Source organism: Lynx rufus, unplaced genomic scaffold (assembly GCF_022079265.1).
Source record: "Lynx rufus isolate CCGP_SWC_20201006 ecotype Redwood Valley unplaced genomic scaffold, mLynRuf1.p SCAF_28, whole genome shotgun sequence".
NCBI classification, from domain to species: domain Eukaryota; kingdom Metazoa; phylum Chordata; class Mammalia; order Carnivora; family Felidae; genus Lynx; species Lynx rufus.
This window is the reverse complement of record NW_025814843.1, coordinates 2895204-2911302: the sequence shown is the minus strand read 5'-3', so window position 1 is coordinate 2911302 and position 16099 is coordinate 2895204. Positions and strand designations below refer to the sequence as shown.

The window sequence follows — 16099 nt, the reverse complement described above, 5'->3', positions numbered from 1 at the left end:
CACTCCAGGCCGCCATCACACTGCCGCTCCCAGCAGACCCAGTGGACTTAGGCATTTGATGACTACTGAGTGTCCAACCAGGGACAGGTGCTTTTCTAAGCGTGAGGGACAGAGCTGTGCAAGAAACCAAAGAGCACACGGTCCCTGCCCTCATGGGGCTTACATTCTAGCTGCTGCGAGACAGATACTCGCCAGGCAGGTAGTAAGAGCGGAAAAGGAAAATGAGGCAGGGTGAGGAGGGTGTATGGGGGGCCACTTTACAGTGAGTAGTCAGGTGACATTTGAGCAGATATGTCTCAGCTGATAAGGTGACATTTGAGCAGAAACTGAAGGGAGACATGGCAGAGGAACAGGGGTGGGGAGGAGGAATATTCTGGGCAGAAAGAGTGCGCCCGGCTCGTGGAGGGACAGTGCCGCTGGGCACCGGGAGGCTGTGTGGCCGGAGCTCGGGGGGCAGGGCAGAGGGGACAGCAATGACGTCTGAGAGGGAATGGGATCTCCAGGCCGTCACCGGCTACATCAAGGACTTTGCTTTTCATTCTGAGTGACACGGGGAGCCCCGAGGGACTTTCCAGCAGAGAGGTGACATGACAAATGCGTTAGAAGGACCACTCTGGCGTTTGCTGAGAACGGAATGTAGGGTGCAAAGACAAAGCACGGAGACTGCCGAGGAAGGCTGTGCAAGGAAGGCGGTGGCATGAGCCGGGTGGTCCCAAGGGCGGCGGTGGGAGTGGGCTGAAGGTGACATCGAGTCTGATGGCAGAAGTGATGGCGTTTTGTTGACGGTCTGTGGCACGTGAGAGAAGCAGGGCCCAAGATGGGGCCACGGGCTCTGGCCTGAGCCACTGAGGGGATGAAGCTGTTCAAGGGGAAGATTTGTGAGGAGCAGGTTTGAGGGCAGGAGAGGGGGAGGGGGAGGAACCCGTCTGGGACATGTTATATTCTAGGTGCCTTTCAGACATCCAAAAGGCGAGGTCACAAAAGCCACTGGAGGGCACCTGGATGGAGATGCAAACTTGGATGTCATCTACTCATACAGCTGATCCCTGAACAGCGCAGGGGTTAAGGGTCCCAATGCCCATGCAGTCAAAAATCCACATACAACTTTTGACTCCCCCCAAACTTACTAATACCCTACTATGGACCAGAAGCCTTACCGATAACATAAACAGTCAATTAACATGCATTTTGTATGTGATACGTATTACATACTGTATTCGCATAGTAAGGTAAGCTAGAGAGGAGAAAATGTTAAGGAAATCACAAAAGAATAGACATTTACGGTACTGTACTGTAAAAAATTGGCATATGAGTGGACTCGTGCAGTTCAAACCCGCATTCAAGCGTCAACTGTAGTATTAAAATTCACGAGAACAGGCGCTAACACCTAGAAAAACTGTTCTCAATAGGGACAGCGCTGACCCTCAGGGAGCATGCTGGAAATGTGGTGGGGGCATTTTTAGTCATCACCCCAACTGGTGGCGCTACTTATATATTTAATGGGTGAGAGAACAGGGAACCCAGACAATCTTGCATGTGACAATCTTGCAAAGACATTCCCAAAGGTGGCATGCCTTTTTATTATTATCTGAGTCTCAAGCATCCTCTTGTTTTACATGTAAAAACAACGTACTTCTGGGGCGCCTGGGTGGCTCAATCAGTTGAGCATCCGACTCTTGATTTCAGCTCAGGTCGTGATCTCACAGTTCGTGGGTTCGAGCCCCACACGGGGCTCTGTGCTGACGGTGCGGAGCCTGCTTGGGATTCTCTGTCTCTGTCTCTCTCTCTCTCTCAGAAATAAATAAACATTAAAAAAAATGTACTTCTGGCACAGCTTTAAGATGGGCACATGGAACGTTTGAGAATAACTAGGGAAGACTGCATTTTGGTTCAGAACTTTACCAAGAGTGTTCACCATTTGAAAACCATCACGTCACTCCCTCAACATCCTTCGTGGTATGTGAGTCATCGACACGACAGGCCTGGGTCAGTCTGTGTCACAGCTACCACATCTGCGGTGCTCTGAGGGGCACCTCAGGCCCCTCGGCAGTCGTTCACAGGCATACGCAGATGGGAATACGGATTATTTAATTATAAACTAACTGCCTGTCAGTTTTCTTTTCTCAGTAGGATGTTATATTGATTTTCCAAGAGTATGTGTGCAGGTAGGTTATAGTATCTCTGACTCTCATCTCCAGATTCTAAGGGAAGCTAGAAGAGAGACAAGGCCCCAGAACTGCACCCTGGGCCCACCTGGCATTGGAAACCCAAGGGAGTAAGGAAGGATTTGCCGCTGGGGAGCGAGGAGGAAACTGAGCCGAGAAGGTATTCCCAGACGGAGGGCGCAATCAACGGTGTTAGCACGGCTGACGGCCAAGTCAGACAAGGATGGGGCACTGATAACTCCACTTATCAGGCCCGTGAAGATCATTGGTGATCTTGACCCCCACCTCGTGCGTTACTGAGGGCAGAACTCTCTCTGGAGAGTCCACGTAATCCAGGACAGGGGATCCCCTGGGACCCTCCTCGGAGCCTCCTTTCTGGCCTTGAGAGGCCACGGGTCTCGCTTACTTCCCTCTTCAATCCTCCCGCCCAGCCCCCCCCCCCCCGGGGGGCGCCCAGCAGCCCTACGCCAGGCGGGCGCTTCGGTCTGTACCTTGCTGAGCCGGGACTCAAACGCCAGCGAGGTGGAAGACTTAGAACTCTTCATGCCGGAAGAGGCTGCAGGGAGGGGCCGCGCACGGTCCGCCCCATGGCTGCCCGCTTTGATGACTGGACTCCAGGCCTTGGCCGCGCTCCTCATGTTTCTCCTAGAGAGGCCGTCCTTCTGCCCAAGACCAAAAAGAAAAACACGTATGTCCACAACTTGAACACGCTGAGTGGCGTCGCAGAGTTTCCCCCCACCCCTCCCCCATCTCCACGTTCCCTCTGTTATCGCAGAGAACAGGGGCTTCTGAGTGGACTTCAAGATGAGGATTCTACGTTGAAGACGACACCTTTGCATGAGGCTACTTTTTACAACCTCGCAGTGGCTTTTACCAAACTATTGAAAACGTACATGCAATATTATTGATGCTCTGACGTTACAGCAAAAGGACGGCTCCTGGTTGGTCAGGGTATTACTATATTAGCATATGGTATAATACATACTATTATCACACTACAGGATTAGACTGTATACCCACACACTATATATATACCTATTCCCTTAAAACAGGTCAGCTTGGGTCAAGACCTACTATGTCCATAGGGCTTGCAGCTTCAGGGTTAATAATGACACAACCTACCTAATTTTCAAATAGATATAAATGAATTACTTCAAAATTGGAGTTCATAGAAGCATAGCCGTTTTTTTCTTTTTGGACAAAAATGGGTATCATTTAAAAACTAATGGGAGTGCCTGGGTGACTCGGTCAGTTAAGCGTCCAACTTCGACTCAGGTCGCAATCTCACGGTTCATGGGTTCGAGCCCCCCACTGCTATCAGCACAGAGTTCATTTTGCATCCCCTGTCCCCCTCTCTCTCTGCCCCTCCCCTGCTCTCTCTCTCTCTTTCTCTCTCTCTCAAATAAATAAACATGAAAACAAATCTTTAGAAAAATAAAGCATTAATGGAGCATATTTTAATTGGTCGGATCTGACATTGTAGAGCAGTTACCCGCCCCTAACAAAAACATTTTATGGAAGAAACATTGTGCGAAGTGGCAGGATGTAGTTAAAGGCCTAAGGGGAAAGCCCACATACAAAGTTGTGGAAAGCAGCCTGAGTCTTGTGATCAGCACTCAGGGCTCTCATTCCTGCATGAGCTGTGGCCCGCCATGTCCTGACCTCCCTGAGCCCGTTTCTTCCATCACTAGCACGATGGCACAGGAGTAAATGCTCTCTAGGGGCTTATTCAGCTCTAACTCTGCCTCTGCAGATTCTCACGACCAAGGGTGTGACACAGAATACCAAAACCACAGGTGATGCCGCATCCTTTCAAAGAAACAAACCAGGAGCACCTGGATGGCTCAGTCTGGTAAGTGTTAGGATCTCACAGTCTGTGAGTTCGAGCCCTGCATCGGGCTCTGTGCTGACAGCTCAGGGCCTGAAGCCTGCTTCAGATTCTGTGTCTCCCTCTCTCTCTGCCCCTCCCCTGCTCGAGCTCTGTCTCTCTCAAAAATAAATAATTAAAAAAAATTTTTTTTAAATAAAATAAACAAACCAGAAAAATGCACTTTAAAAAACACCAGCAGGTGACAGCGAACTCCAGCAGCCACACTCATAGAACCTGGAGGTCTAATTAACGGTCCCTGACAGAGGGGTCATAGTTGGTGCCAAGTAGCCCCGGGAGCCTCGCCACATCCCACGAGACCCCATTAGCCACCTAAAACAAAAACAATAGGCCCCCTCCCCAGCCTAGCTCGGGCTGTGCCCTCTTCCTGTTTCTTGTCTCCTTTTCCTGGCTGGAGGACGCCATTTCAACCGACAGCACCCCTCAGCCAGGGCCAGCCAACTTCTCTTCCTACTTAAAGTGATTAGCTCGGGGTGGCATGTGTCCAAGATTCTACCTGGACTCATTCCACCGCCCTGCTATATACCGGCTACGCGAACATGGCTACAGGTGAAAAAATGTATTGAAAGACTTTGCCATTGTTTTCTACAAGAGTTTCTGAGAAAACTCATCCATGATTTCAGTTGTATGATTAGTTCTGAACCTTAGTAGTCTCAGCTTGGTTTCAGGTATTATGATTACTTTTTTTATTCTGTATTACTTCTTGTGCATTTTATTGACGTTAGCACCAGTTATTTTTCGTTCTTGGCCCACAATTTTTTTTTTTAGGTTCATTGATTTATTTAAGTGATCTCCACACCCAGTGTGGGGCTCGAACCCATGACCTCAAGATGAAGAGTCACATGCTCTTCTGAGCGCGCCAGCCAGGCGCTCCTTGACCCACAATTTTTCATGCTGGTTTCCATGGCAACAATGAGCACGTTCTTGGGTTGACAGCTACACAGTAACTAATTTCATTAGGACTCCCCTCGTTAATGAGCTGACATAGCCTGAGTGGTTCTTGAAGAGAATTACTGAGTACTTTCACCAGTTAGTACAGAACCAACCTGTAACATGTCAGTCTGACTTAGGAAGACGCCTTAAGTAAGATACCTGTTTGATCAAGGCATCCTTTTACGTTATGATTACAACGACTTTGTAATGACTAACACAGGGCTTACTTTGTGAAAACATAAGGTGATTCTGCTCTTAGTCAAAACTCAAGATCTAAACTCTCTTAGGAGTTGCCCTCTGGCAACAAATATGGCCACCTTCTGGGCAGAGCACCTGGAAAATGTTCAACTCTTTTTCAAAGACTGAGAAGTCACTTGCTCGGAGGCAAAATTCTCAGGGTTATTCCACTTGTATCATTACTCCTTTCTTTATTCTCCTAGAACTCTCTGAACCCAATCAAATTATTTCCAAATGGATGTACCCAGACGGCTTGTCTCATCTGGACCGCTCCTGTCTGCCATGATCTTTTCTTGGCTCCCTTCTCTCGTTTTCCCTGTTATTTCCCCCAGACTAAGCCTTCTGTTTCGACCCATTCACCAGCCAGATTCTTCCCCTCAAATTCCACCTTCTTTCCAAATGCAAAATATACGGGAATGAAATAATTAATGTCCCACTCACACGAACCAGGAAGAGAACACTATAGGTAGGGAACGTGCTCGGGATGGGACTCCCAGAGTAGTATCGGGCTCTGTAGGATCAATGCAGCTTTCCAGGGGTGGGTGAGAGGGTGAGAGCTGGTGAGAGCTGGCCCAGCCAGACCCAGTGCTGGCTTTGCGCCCTGCTCCCCTTTCTCATGGTTTAGGACATTATTAAACTTCTCCCCGCCCGACATCCTCAGCCTGAACCAGTGTCTTCCTAGCGTTCTCCGAGTCTTCTGGAGACTGCCTATCTTCCCTTGCTCTGCCCACCCCCAGCTCTGGGCTCTTCTGGAACAGACTGGGAAGGCTTATGCTCAGAGCTATCCACTGGCAGTGCCTGGCCGGCTTTGGCCCTGCTCTCTGTTCACTTCCAGGAAGACTTCCTGCCGGAAGGGGAGCAGGTGCCCATACGCCCCACTCCGAGACTGCTGCAGACTTTCACACGCTCCACTTCTGACACAGGGAACCAGTTAGTTACGGAAACACTGCAGTGACGTGAGAGCAGCTACTCTGTGCCACTCCGAGCCTGGCAAGGCACAGCTAAGTGTTTTTTGTGGGTGTCTCTGTAAATCTTCACCGTAACCCTATGACGTAGGTAGGTATCACCCCCACTTTACAGATGGAGACACTTTCTTTGGATCAAGGAGGTTAAGCGACTTGCCCAAATCACAGAGTTTATGATGGGGCCAGGATTCAAACCCGGCTGTCATTGGCCCTTAAACGTCAGGGATGGTATGGCCTCTGTGAATAATCTTTGCTCACAAGGAGGACTTTTGGATCCAACGCTCCTGGTCCAAACCCAGTATCGCTGCTTGCTGTGTGAACTCAGGTGTGCCTTTCCAACACTGATTCTCAACATGTTCACCTAATAAAATGGAGTCGTTACGTGCAGATGGAAAGAAAACATGGATGCCGAGGGCCAGGCACACAGAAGGCGCTCAACGACTATAAGCTGCCTTCCCCACAAACACTGTGACTGTGTTCAGTGAAGGGTGGCTCTGCTTTATTATCTCAACATTACACAGCAATGGATCGATTAAATCCATGTCAGTGGCAGGATCCAGACACACTAGACTCAAGGAAAGTGCTCCTCCTGTACACAGAACAGCCACTTTTCATGTGGAAACATGAAAGAGGGAAAGCAAAGAGGAAAATAAACACTGAGGGCAGACACCCTCCCATCATGAGAACTGGCCCCAACCTTAATGCAGCCTAGCTTCTGAGAACACAGGTACGAATACCGGGTGATTCAGACTTTCCTTCTGGATGCGAGTGAGTGACAGAAAATAAATAGATGAACTCTCGCCAAATACAAGACTTAAAAAAAAAAAAAAAAAAGGTTTCCATTGTTAATTCCCTGATTTCTGCAAATCCTCCTGAACCATCTCAAAGGATCAAGCTGATGAAGGAATTACAATTAAATCTAGGAACCCACTCCTGCAGGGGTGGGAAGAGCGTCTTCCTGGGGCTCTTTTCTTTAAATTTTCCAACAGTTTTATTTTCTTACCAAGCTTCTTTCCTTTCCAGAACGGAGTTAAGACTTCTATTTAAACCATAACTCATAAATTGTGTGGCATAAAGTAGAAAAGAAAAGAGAGGGGGAGTGGGGCGAGAGGGAGGAGGCAGCAGCTATTTTAGGAATATGATTAGGTGTCTGGGTCCCAGGGAAAGTCAGAGCCCAAGCACAGGTCTCCCAGTCCCTCAAAACACATTACTCTGCTGCTTAATCGCTGCCCGCAGAACTTGTGTTGGAAGGGCTGTTTCGGGGCCTCAGATTTATGACCTTTTTAAGGCAAGAGAACAGAAGGGCGATGGGGAAACCATTCTGGACGATCACAAAATAATGAGTGTCTGCGAGTGGGAGAGGCACTGAGGTCTTGACTACAAGTACAATAAGCAGCAGGAAGCGGGAAGCCGAAGCATTCAAGTCTGAGAACTAACAAAATAAGAATGTTCACATAGCTCAATCACCAGGGGACTCGGCAGGAAACAGAATGTAAGGGAGGACCACGCTGAAAATATCTAGCTTGGGCTTTTCAGAACATGTGTTGAGTTTGCTCTTGACCTCAACAGTAGTGGCTATCAACTGGTGTGTGTGTGTGTGTGTGTGTGTGTGTGTGTGTGTGTGTGTGTGAGTGGCTCTGCCCTCCAGGGGCAGGGGAGACGTGTTTAGTGGTCACAACTTGGGGTGTGCTACTGGGTAGGCCCAGAGATGCTACTCAACATCCAAAGGGCGGCCCCAACAACAAAGAAATGTCTGCCCTGAGATGACAGCAGTCAAGGTTTAGAAACTCAGTACTACAGGAAGAATGAAGAGTCCTCGGATGCTGGTTCAATTTCCCATCTAACACCAAAATGTTAATGCTGAGAATCTGTCTGGGGAGCAGCCGAGGGAATCCCGGATTTCAGCTGGAGCCACGGGAAACTCTTCAAAGTTTATTATTTCCTGTGGTCTCGGGATGAGAAGTCATCTCTTTGGCCTTAGATTCCTTCCCAGTAAAGAAGGAAAAGGACAGATGTCCATGTAGCATTAGAAGAAAAATGGCACACTGAAATTGATCTTGTCAGCAGAAGTCACTTAAAGAAAACAAGAGCCAAGAAGTAATAAACCAAAATCTAAATAGAAAAGAGCATTTATACATCACTAGCCACACCATCTCAAACCTGAAAAAAAAAAAAAACACACACTTCAAAAATGGAGTAAAGAACTTGCAGAAACCATGAAATGCGGCCACAAGGCAGAGATCCATAACAAATAGGGTGTAATCTGAGATAAGACACAGAGGAGGAGTTGAGCCACTGAATATGAAATGCAGGCCCTGGAGAGAGGCTATAATCTGGGAGCTATATTGAGACCAAGAGTTCAGAATCACTGCCTGGGGGCCATCCTTCTGTCTCCAAAGCTGAACCAAGAAGCCAACACCCCAAGGAGTGGATGCCCACTAATCAGTAGTTATTTCCTTACCGATAATGTGGCTTCACATCAAAGAAATAAAGGTGAATGAGGGGCACCTGGGTGGCTCAGTCGGTTGAGCGTCCAACTTCGGCTCAGGTCATGATCTCACAGTTCCTGAGTTCAAGCCCCGCGTGGGGCTCTGTGTTGACAGCTCAGAGCCTGGAGCCACTTTGGATTCTGTGTCTCCCTCTCTCTCTGCCCTTCTCCCCACCCCCAGAAATAAATAAACATTAAAAAAAAAATTTTTTTAAGTGAATGAGCTAAAGCAGGAGAAAAGGAGATGGGAACAAAATACTTCAAGAGCTCTTTCTATAGAAATAGTTTAAAAAGATCTATCAAAGGGTAACTAAGAATAAAAACTAAAATGTAGTGCCAGGACCATTCAATAGGGAAGGGCAGTATTTTCAACAAACGGTGCTGGGGAAAACTGGATATCCACATTCAAAAGAATGAATTTGCACCATAAACAAAAGTTAGCCCAAAATGGATCCAAGACCTAAAGGCAAGAGTTGAAATTGTAAAATGCTTAGAAGAAAACACAGGAAAAAACTTTGTGGCATTGGATTTGGCAACGGATTCTTCAATATGGCACCAAAAGCATAGGCAACAAAAGAAAAAACTATAGAAACTGGACTACATCAAAATTTACAACTTATATGCATCAAAGAACACAATCAACAAAGTAAAAAGGCAACTCGTGGAAGGGGAGAAGATACTTGCAAATCACTTATCTGGTGAGAGGTCTGCTATGGACTGAATGATGTCCCCCACTCTCCCCAAATTCATATGTTGAAACCCTAGTCCCCAGTGTTAGTGTATTTGGAGATAGGGCTTTTAGGAGGTAAATTAAAATTAAATGAGGTCACAAGGGTGGGGTCCTAATCTGATAGGATTGATGGTCTTATAAAGGGAACTGAAGAAAGACCTTGTAAGGGCATAGTAAGAAGGCAGCCGTCTACAAACCAGGAAAGAGCCCTCACAAAGCACTAAACAGCCAGCATCCTGATCTTGGACTGCCCAGCCTCCAGAACTGGGAGAAATAAATGTCTGTTGTTTAAGCCACTCGGTCTGTAGTATTTTGAAGCAGACAAAAATAGGGCTAATATTCAGAACATATAAAGAACTCCTACTACTCAACAACAAAACCAAACATGATTTAAGACGGACAAAGAACTGGGATAGACATTTCTCCAAAGAAGATATGCATGGCCAATAAGTACATGAAAAGCTGTTCAACGTCACTAATCATTAGGGAAATGCACATTAAAATCACGACAAGATACCGTACCCAACCCATCAGCATCGCTCCTATAAACAACAGCAACAAACACAAACTAACAAGTGTTGGAGAAGATGTAGAGAAATCGGAACCCTTGGGTACTATCGTTGGGAAAGTAGAATGGTGCACCCGCTATGGGAAGCGGTATGGCAATTCCTCAAAAATTAAAAACTAGAATTCTCATATGATTTGTTCAATCCACTTCTGGATATATTCCCAAATAACTGAAAGCAGGGTCTCAAAAGGATGCTTTACATCCATGTTCATAGAACAACTACCCACAAAGGCCAAAAGGTGAAAGTAACCCAAGTAGGTATCGATGGATGCGTGGATAAACAAAATGTGGTATATACAACCAGTGGGATAGGATTCAGCCTTATTTTTAAGGCAATTTGATGCATGCCACAACGCGGATGAACCTTGAGGACGTTAGGCTCGGTGAAACAAGTCAGTCAGAAAAAGACAAATACCGTATGGTTCCCCTTACACAGTTAAGTTCATAGAGACAGAACGTAAAATGGTAGCTGCCAAGGTGGGGGGAGGGGGGGAGGAGGCAGGGGAGAATGGGATGGGGGTTACTGTTTAATAGGTATAGAATTCCAGTTTTATGGGGTAAATACAGTTCTGTGGTTGGATGATGCTTAATAACACAAATGTACTTAATAACACGCTGAATTGCACACTTAAAAATGGTTAAGGTGCGGGAGCCAGGGGAGGAAGCTGCTGGCGCCCAGAGACCGAAAGACAGAAGCTTGGCCTTCACTAGAGAAACGCAACCAACCCGTGGAGATTCATTCGGGAGGGGGCTGGGGCAAGAAACGCCTCAAACTCATCCTCCTTCTCCCTCCAATCTGCTGCTCACTGGCTCCCTGGAAGAGGGAGACCGAGAGGAGACGTGGAGGGGCAAACACTGGAAGCTCAGGACACCCGCCCCGCCCCCTCGGCCTGGCCAACTTCAATGCCACCTTCTGAAGTGAAGTCGAGAATCTCCCCTCTAGAAACTTCTCCCAGTTCAGGGGGCCTCACAAGGGTCTCTGGCCTGTGGGACCTGCCCCCGGGGCAGCCTCCTGGCATTTGCCTGTGTGCGGCCGCCCTAGCACAGTGCACACAGCACAGACCCCGAACAGCCAGCTCTCCCCTGCCCCGTGACTTCCCCATTTCTATTCTCAGCCTGGCCTTTCTCTCGCTCTCCCAGACTCAAACCCTCAGTGGCATCGTGGGTTCCTCCCTGGGGCTCCAAGCCCACAGCTGTGCGGGCTGGGAGATGGGATGCCTGCCACGTTTCCCCAGCGTGGACCTGGGCAGCAGCTCTTGCTTTCCTCCTGAAGCCCATCCCTCCCACGGATTCCTGACAGACTTCCAAAAGCTCAGCTGGGGTCATCACTTCCTGCTCAAAACCCTTCATCTTCATTTATTTTTAAGCTACGTGCCGGGCACAACGTTCCGTGATTGCCGGAGATCACTCTCTCGAATGCTCCTGCCTGCCCCATGAGTCAGCTGTTGTCACCCACGCTTTGCAGTCAGCGAGGCCAAGAAATCCGCTAGCTTCCCTGATGCGGAAGCAGGGCTAGATCTCACAAACTGTGAGATCATGACCTGAACTGAAATCAAGAGCCAGATGCTTAACCCACTGAGCCACCCATGCGTCCCAGGAGCACTCCCTCTTAAGAGGTGTTTTCCTCCTGTTCTTTTGAGTAGCTCTCCCACTCCACCCCACAATTTCCTGTTCATTTCTTCAGAGCCTTCATCACCAAACTAAGACTACCACCGTCATTGATTACCTGCCTCCCTCTGCCACCACGGATGCCCTGTGACAGCAGGGCCTTACCGTCTTTGGGCGTCATGGTGTCTGCAGCATCTACACTGGGGCAGCACATTGTAGGTGCTCAAGAAACATTTGCTAAAATGCATATTTAGCTTCCGCCTCTCGCTGAAGAAATGTGCGCAAGTATCTTCCCGCCCCTCCCTCGTGAGGCAGCGCGAGCCTCTACAAATGGGTATCATCACTGAGCACAGGTGGAATTCGTGGGCAGATACAAAACAGATCTATAAAGCCATCCCAGTCTTTCTCCCGTGAGACTTAAAATGTCTTTCAACAACTGGGGGGAAAAAAGCCAATCCCCAAACTGGATTTCAGGATGAAAACCCCGTCGACATGGATAGGGTGCCTTCCGGCATTATTACCTTGAAAATAACATTCGTGTTGACGTTTAAGCGTTCGCATTATAAAAATTCATCTCATTAACTTATAACATGCTTGGGGAAATGGTTCCTAAAATCATGTGGTACCAAACCTCTAAAATCACCTATTGCTTCATTTTGTTTCCTGGGCTTGTTCCTGAAGGGTGGCTGCTTAAATTTTGGGTACGCATCTTAGTTTCACAGTAATAGCAAATGATACTTTTCCACGTTTATGGTTTAAGATTTCAGATGTCTTCATTGAAACATAAAAATAAATGAAACTACGTAGATGCTTAGTGGCAGCTGGTGATAACCACAGACTGAGGGACCCAGTAATTTAAAGGCGCAAGTCTACGTGTCTTTGTCTTTTAGCCAACGTTTTTTTTGTGTCTTTGTTCGTAAATGGGGCCCCTAAGTCGGGTGGGACAAGGGGCAAAGCCCCGTGATGTCAGTGACACAGCTTCCAAGGCAACAGGGAAGCCAGTTCTGACTCATTCTGTTCTACTTCCTCTAGAAACAATGCAAGGACGGCAGGGCTCACTGACCCACCCACCCGGCGGAACCCCTGTGCCCTCCACCAACAAGCTTCAGTGCACCTGCCCTACCAAGACCCAGGAGGGAGGGCACAAATCCTTCCCCCGGCACTGCTGAGCATAGGTGCCAAATAGGGACCTTGTGTGACGGCGGCCCCCCTCCACCTGTGGACAGGTAGGCCCCCTCATCACACCCACCCCCCCCCCACCTTTGCTCACTGTACTTTAGCCACGCTGGCCTCCTGCCCAAGAGAAACGTCAGCCGGCAGGAAGCTGGCATCATCTGCGGGGGCGGCCTCCACGCGCCATGCAGTGCATCGCAAGTGAGACTCCCCAAGAGAAACCACAGAGGGCCATCCTTCAAGTTCCCTTGCTAAGAAAGTGGTTTACCGATTCAAGAGTTGTGGGAGGAGAACCCCACCCGCGCCCCACTTGTGATCAGAGGCCAGAGCGCTGGCTGGGAGCTGTGCCCGCCATGGCAGCCGCGAGCTCCCCAGCCAGCGGGGCCCACGAGTTATGCGGCGGGACTTCCCCAAGTGGCTCATTTCCCCTTAGATGCTTTAATCATGACTACGGCATTTCTCTTCCCCCTGAAGATGTGTGTTCACCTCTGCTGGTTTTTCTTCACTCATCTGCGTCTCGCGTCAGGCACGGGGTGCCCTCGGGAGGCCAAGGGAGGGGTTCACCTGACAAGGGCCCACATTGTCTCGACTAGTTTCTGTCAGTGTGCATTTGTGTTGGGCAGGGTTGGGGGAGATGACCGATTAAAAAAAAAAAAGAAAGAAGTAAATTTTGACCTTGGCCTTGGATCTGGTTTCTCTCTTGCTTCTTGATCAACGATGGTATTCTTCCCGGACGTGGCACCTTCAGAGTCTTGTGGTTGCTGACAGACTCACAAAGGACGCCCGTCAGGTTGATGTGGGTCTTTTATGATGACGACATTATTCTGAAAAGGTGGCCCTAAGTCACGAGAGCTCGAAGAGTTCAGAATAGCAGGGTCTCGACTGGATCCCAACCACGTTGAATGCTGTGGGTCAGCAGGTGTGGTAGGTCAGGAGGCTGGTGAGCGAGGGCCCCTGACTGTCTGAGGAACTGAAGGGCCCGTGGGGATGAGGGAGACAGGCAGGAGTTGGACCATCAAAGTAACACTGAAATCTGAGGAAATTCAAGAAACTCTGAGGTTTCTCTCCCACTGTCTAGGGTCTTTGGAGATGTCTTGAATACCCGGTTCTCTGGCACCTCCCAGCCACAAAAAACAAAAACAAAAACAAAAACAAAAAACATGGTGGGATACAACAGGCATCCCGGAAAGTGCCCTGGCAGGGGCAGGGGAGGGAGAAGGGAGAGCTTCGAAGCACCTGAGGCTATTAGCCGGTTGTGTTCACTCCTGGGACCACCGGAAAGAAATGAGGGAAGGAGCGGTACCTGGGTGGCTCAGTAGGTTAAGCGTCCGACTCTTGGTTTCAGCTCAGGTCATAGGTTCGAGCCCCGCATGGGGCTGTGTGCTGACAGTGCTCGGGATCCTTGGTCCCCCTCTCTCTCTGTCCCTCCCTTGTTTGGACCATCTGTCTCTCAAAAATCAATCAATCAATAAATTGAAAAAAAGAAACGAGGGGGAAAGACAGAACTTTCCTGGAGCTTGTACAGGTTCAGAAGGGTCAGGGAGCTGATTCTTGCCCGCACAGTCACCCTGGTTGCCCCAGGGTCACGGTGGACCCCCCCTCTGAGTAACGGGCAAAGTCTGTCCCTTCGCACAGGCTGTGAGAGTCTGTCATTCCACTGGATTTCCTTATTGTTCCTGGATTAAGTTAAATCATTGAACGCAGCTGATTTCTTGTTTTTTGCATTCCTGAAATATTCTTTTCTACGCCACAGGCTTCAGCTATTTTCCTGTAATGCCAGCTGGCTAATGAAAGCTACTGCTGTGCTTTGTGGGGTTAATTTATTCAGTGCCTGGAATATGCTCTATCTTTCCCCAGCATGAAATGTTTCTGCTATTGCGTTTTAAATATATACAATAGCCGCAAATATGAGGGATAATGTTGCAGGCTGCCCCTGGGATTACCTTGTCATTACGTGTCCCTTGCACGGTCCCCAGGAGAAAATCTACAGGGAACAGCAGTATAGCCTCGGCTCTGTGCTCTGTGCTCCAGGGTGGGAGCTGGAGACAAATGTGGAACAGCCCTGCAGCTGCCCCCTCAGGGTGGGCTTTGTGACACAGTCAAGTCTGACTTTCAGTGAAGAGAGACAGTCCCCTGTCCCTCAAAAATACAGAGCAAGAGCCGTGTTGTAAAGCTGCCCCCACCTTCTCTTTGTTTCAGGGTAAGGCACATTTCCTGCTGGCCCACTCCTTCCAGGTGCCTAGGGCTCAGACCCAGTACAGCCAATGACTGATCATTTAGTCTTCAGGCCTCCCCAAGGCCACTCCACGCCCAGAACAACGGGCTTCCCACCCCTGTCTGATTCCTGATCGCTGCCTAACTCCTACAAGTCCTTGTAAAACTCGGCTTCCTGCCCCTTGTCCAGGAACAGTCCTGCTTCCCCAGTTCAGTGAGCATCCACAACACCCCGTATGAAAGCCTAACACTCTGCTGACTTGTCTCCTGCCCCCCAACTTCCCAGCCTCGATGACGTTTGACCAAAGAACTCATTCTCATTCCTCCATGATCCCACAGCTCTGGGCCCAGCGTCTGGTCCATAAGAAATGGTAGTTGAAGACGAATCATCAACCTAAATGTGAAGCCCAAATAGAACTAGAAAAATACTACAGGCAAACAGGAGAAAATCTTTGTGATCTTGAGTTTGGCAAAGATCTCTCACATGTAACACCAAAAGCATGGTCCATAAGAGAGAACATTAAAAAAAAAACAAACATGATAAGTTAGACTTCACTGCAATTTAAAACTTCTCTTCAAAAGACATTATGAAGAACATAAAAAGACGAGCCACAGATCGGAAGAAAAGCATCTGGAAAACACGAAACTGGTAAAGGGCTTGCTTCCTGAATTTATAAAGAACTCACCCAACTCAACGGCAACTCTGTAACTGAACTCCGTAAAAGATGGTCAAAGATTCAACACTTTACCAACAAGGATATTCTCGGGATGGCAAACGAGCACATGAAAAGATGCTCCACGTCATTAGTCGTGAAGTAAATGCAAATTGAAACCACAAGGAGATACTACTACACGCCTAGGAGAACGGCTAGAAAATAAAATAAAATAAAACAATATCGAGTGCAGGGATTTGGAGCAACGGGAACTCTCACTCATTGCCGGTGGAAATGCAAAACGGAATAGAATCTTTGCACAACAGTGTAGCTGTTTCTTATAAAATTGAACCTGCACTAATACAACCCAGTAATCCCACTCCTCAGGCTTTATCCAAGAGAAATGGACACTCGAGTTCACATAAACGTTTGTAATGGGAATGCTTGTAACAGCGTGATTCATAGGCTTGGTTCATA

The 16099-nt window shown here is 48.3% G+C and overlaps 1 protein-coding gene across 3 annotated transcripts in view; it reads right to left on the bottom strand.

The window, feature by feature from the left end:
• SPECC1 (sperm antigen with calponin homology and coiled-coil domains 1) overlaps positions 1-16099 on the bottom strand; it is a 226925-nt gene that overhangs the window by 199035 nt on the left and 11791 nt on the right. For all 3 annotated transcript variants that reach the window (XM_047089716.1, XM_047089717.1, XM_047089718.1), the window contains exon 2: positions 2657-2827. In XM_047089716.1, the coding sequence (XP_046945672.1) occupies positions 2657-2803 (147 nt within the window). In that variant the 5' untranslated portion in view covers positions 2804-2827. The remainder of the gene's footprint in view (positions 1-2656; positions 2828-16099) is intronic.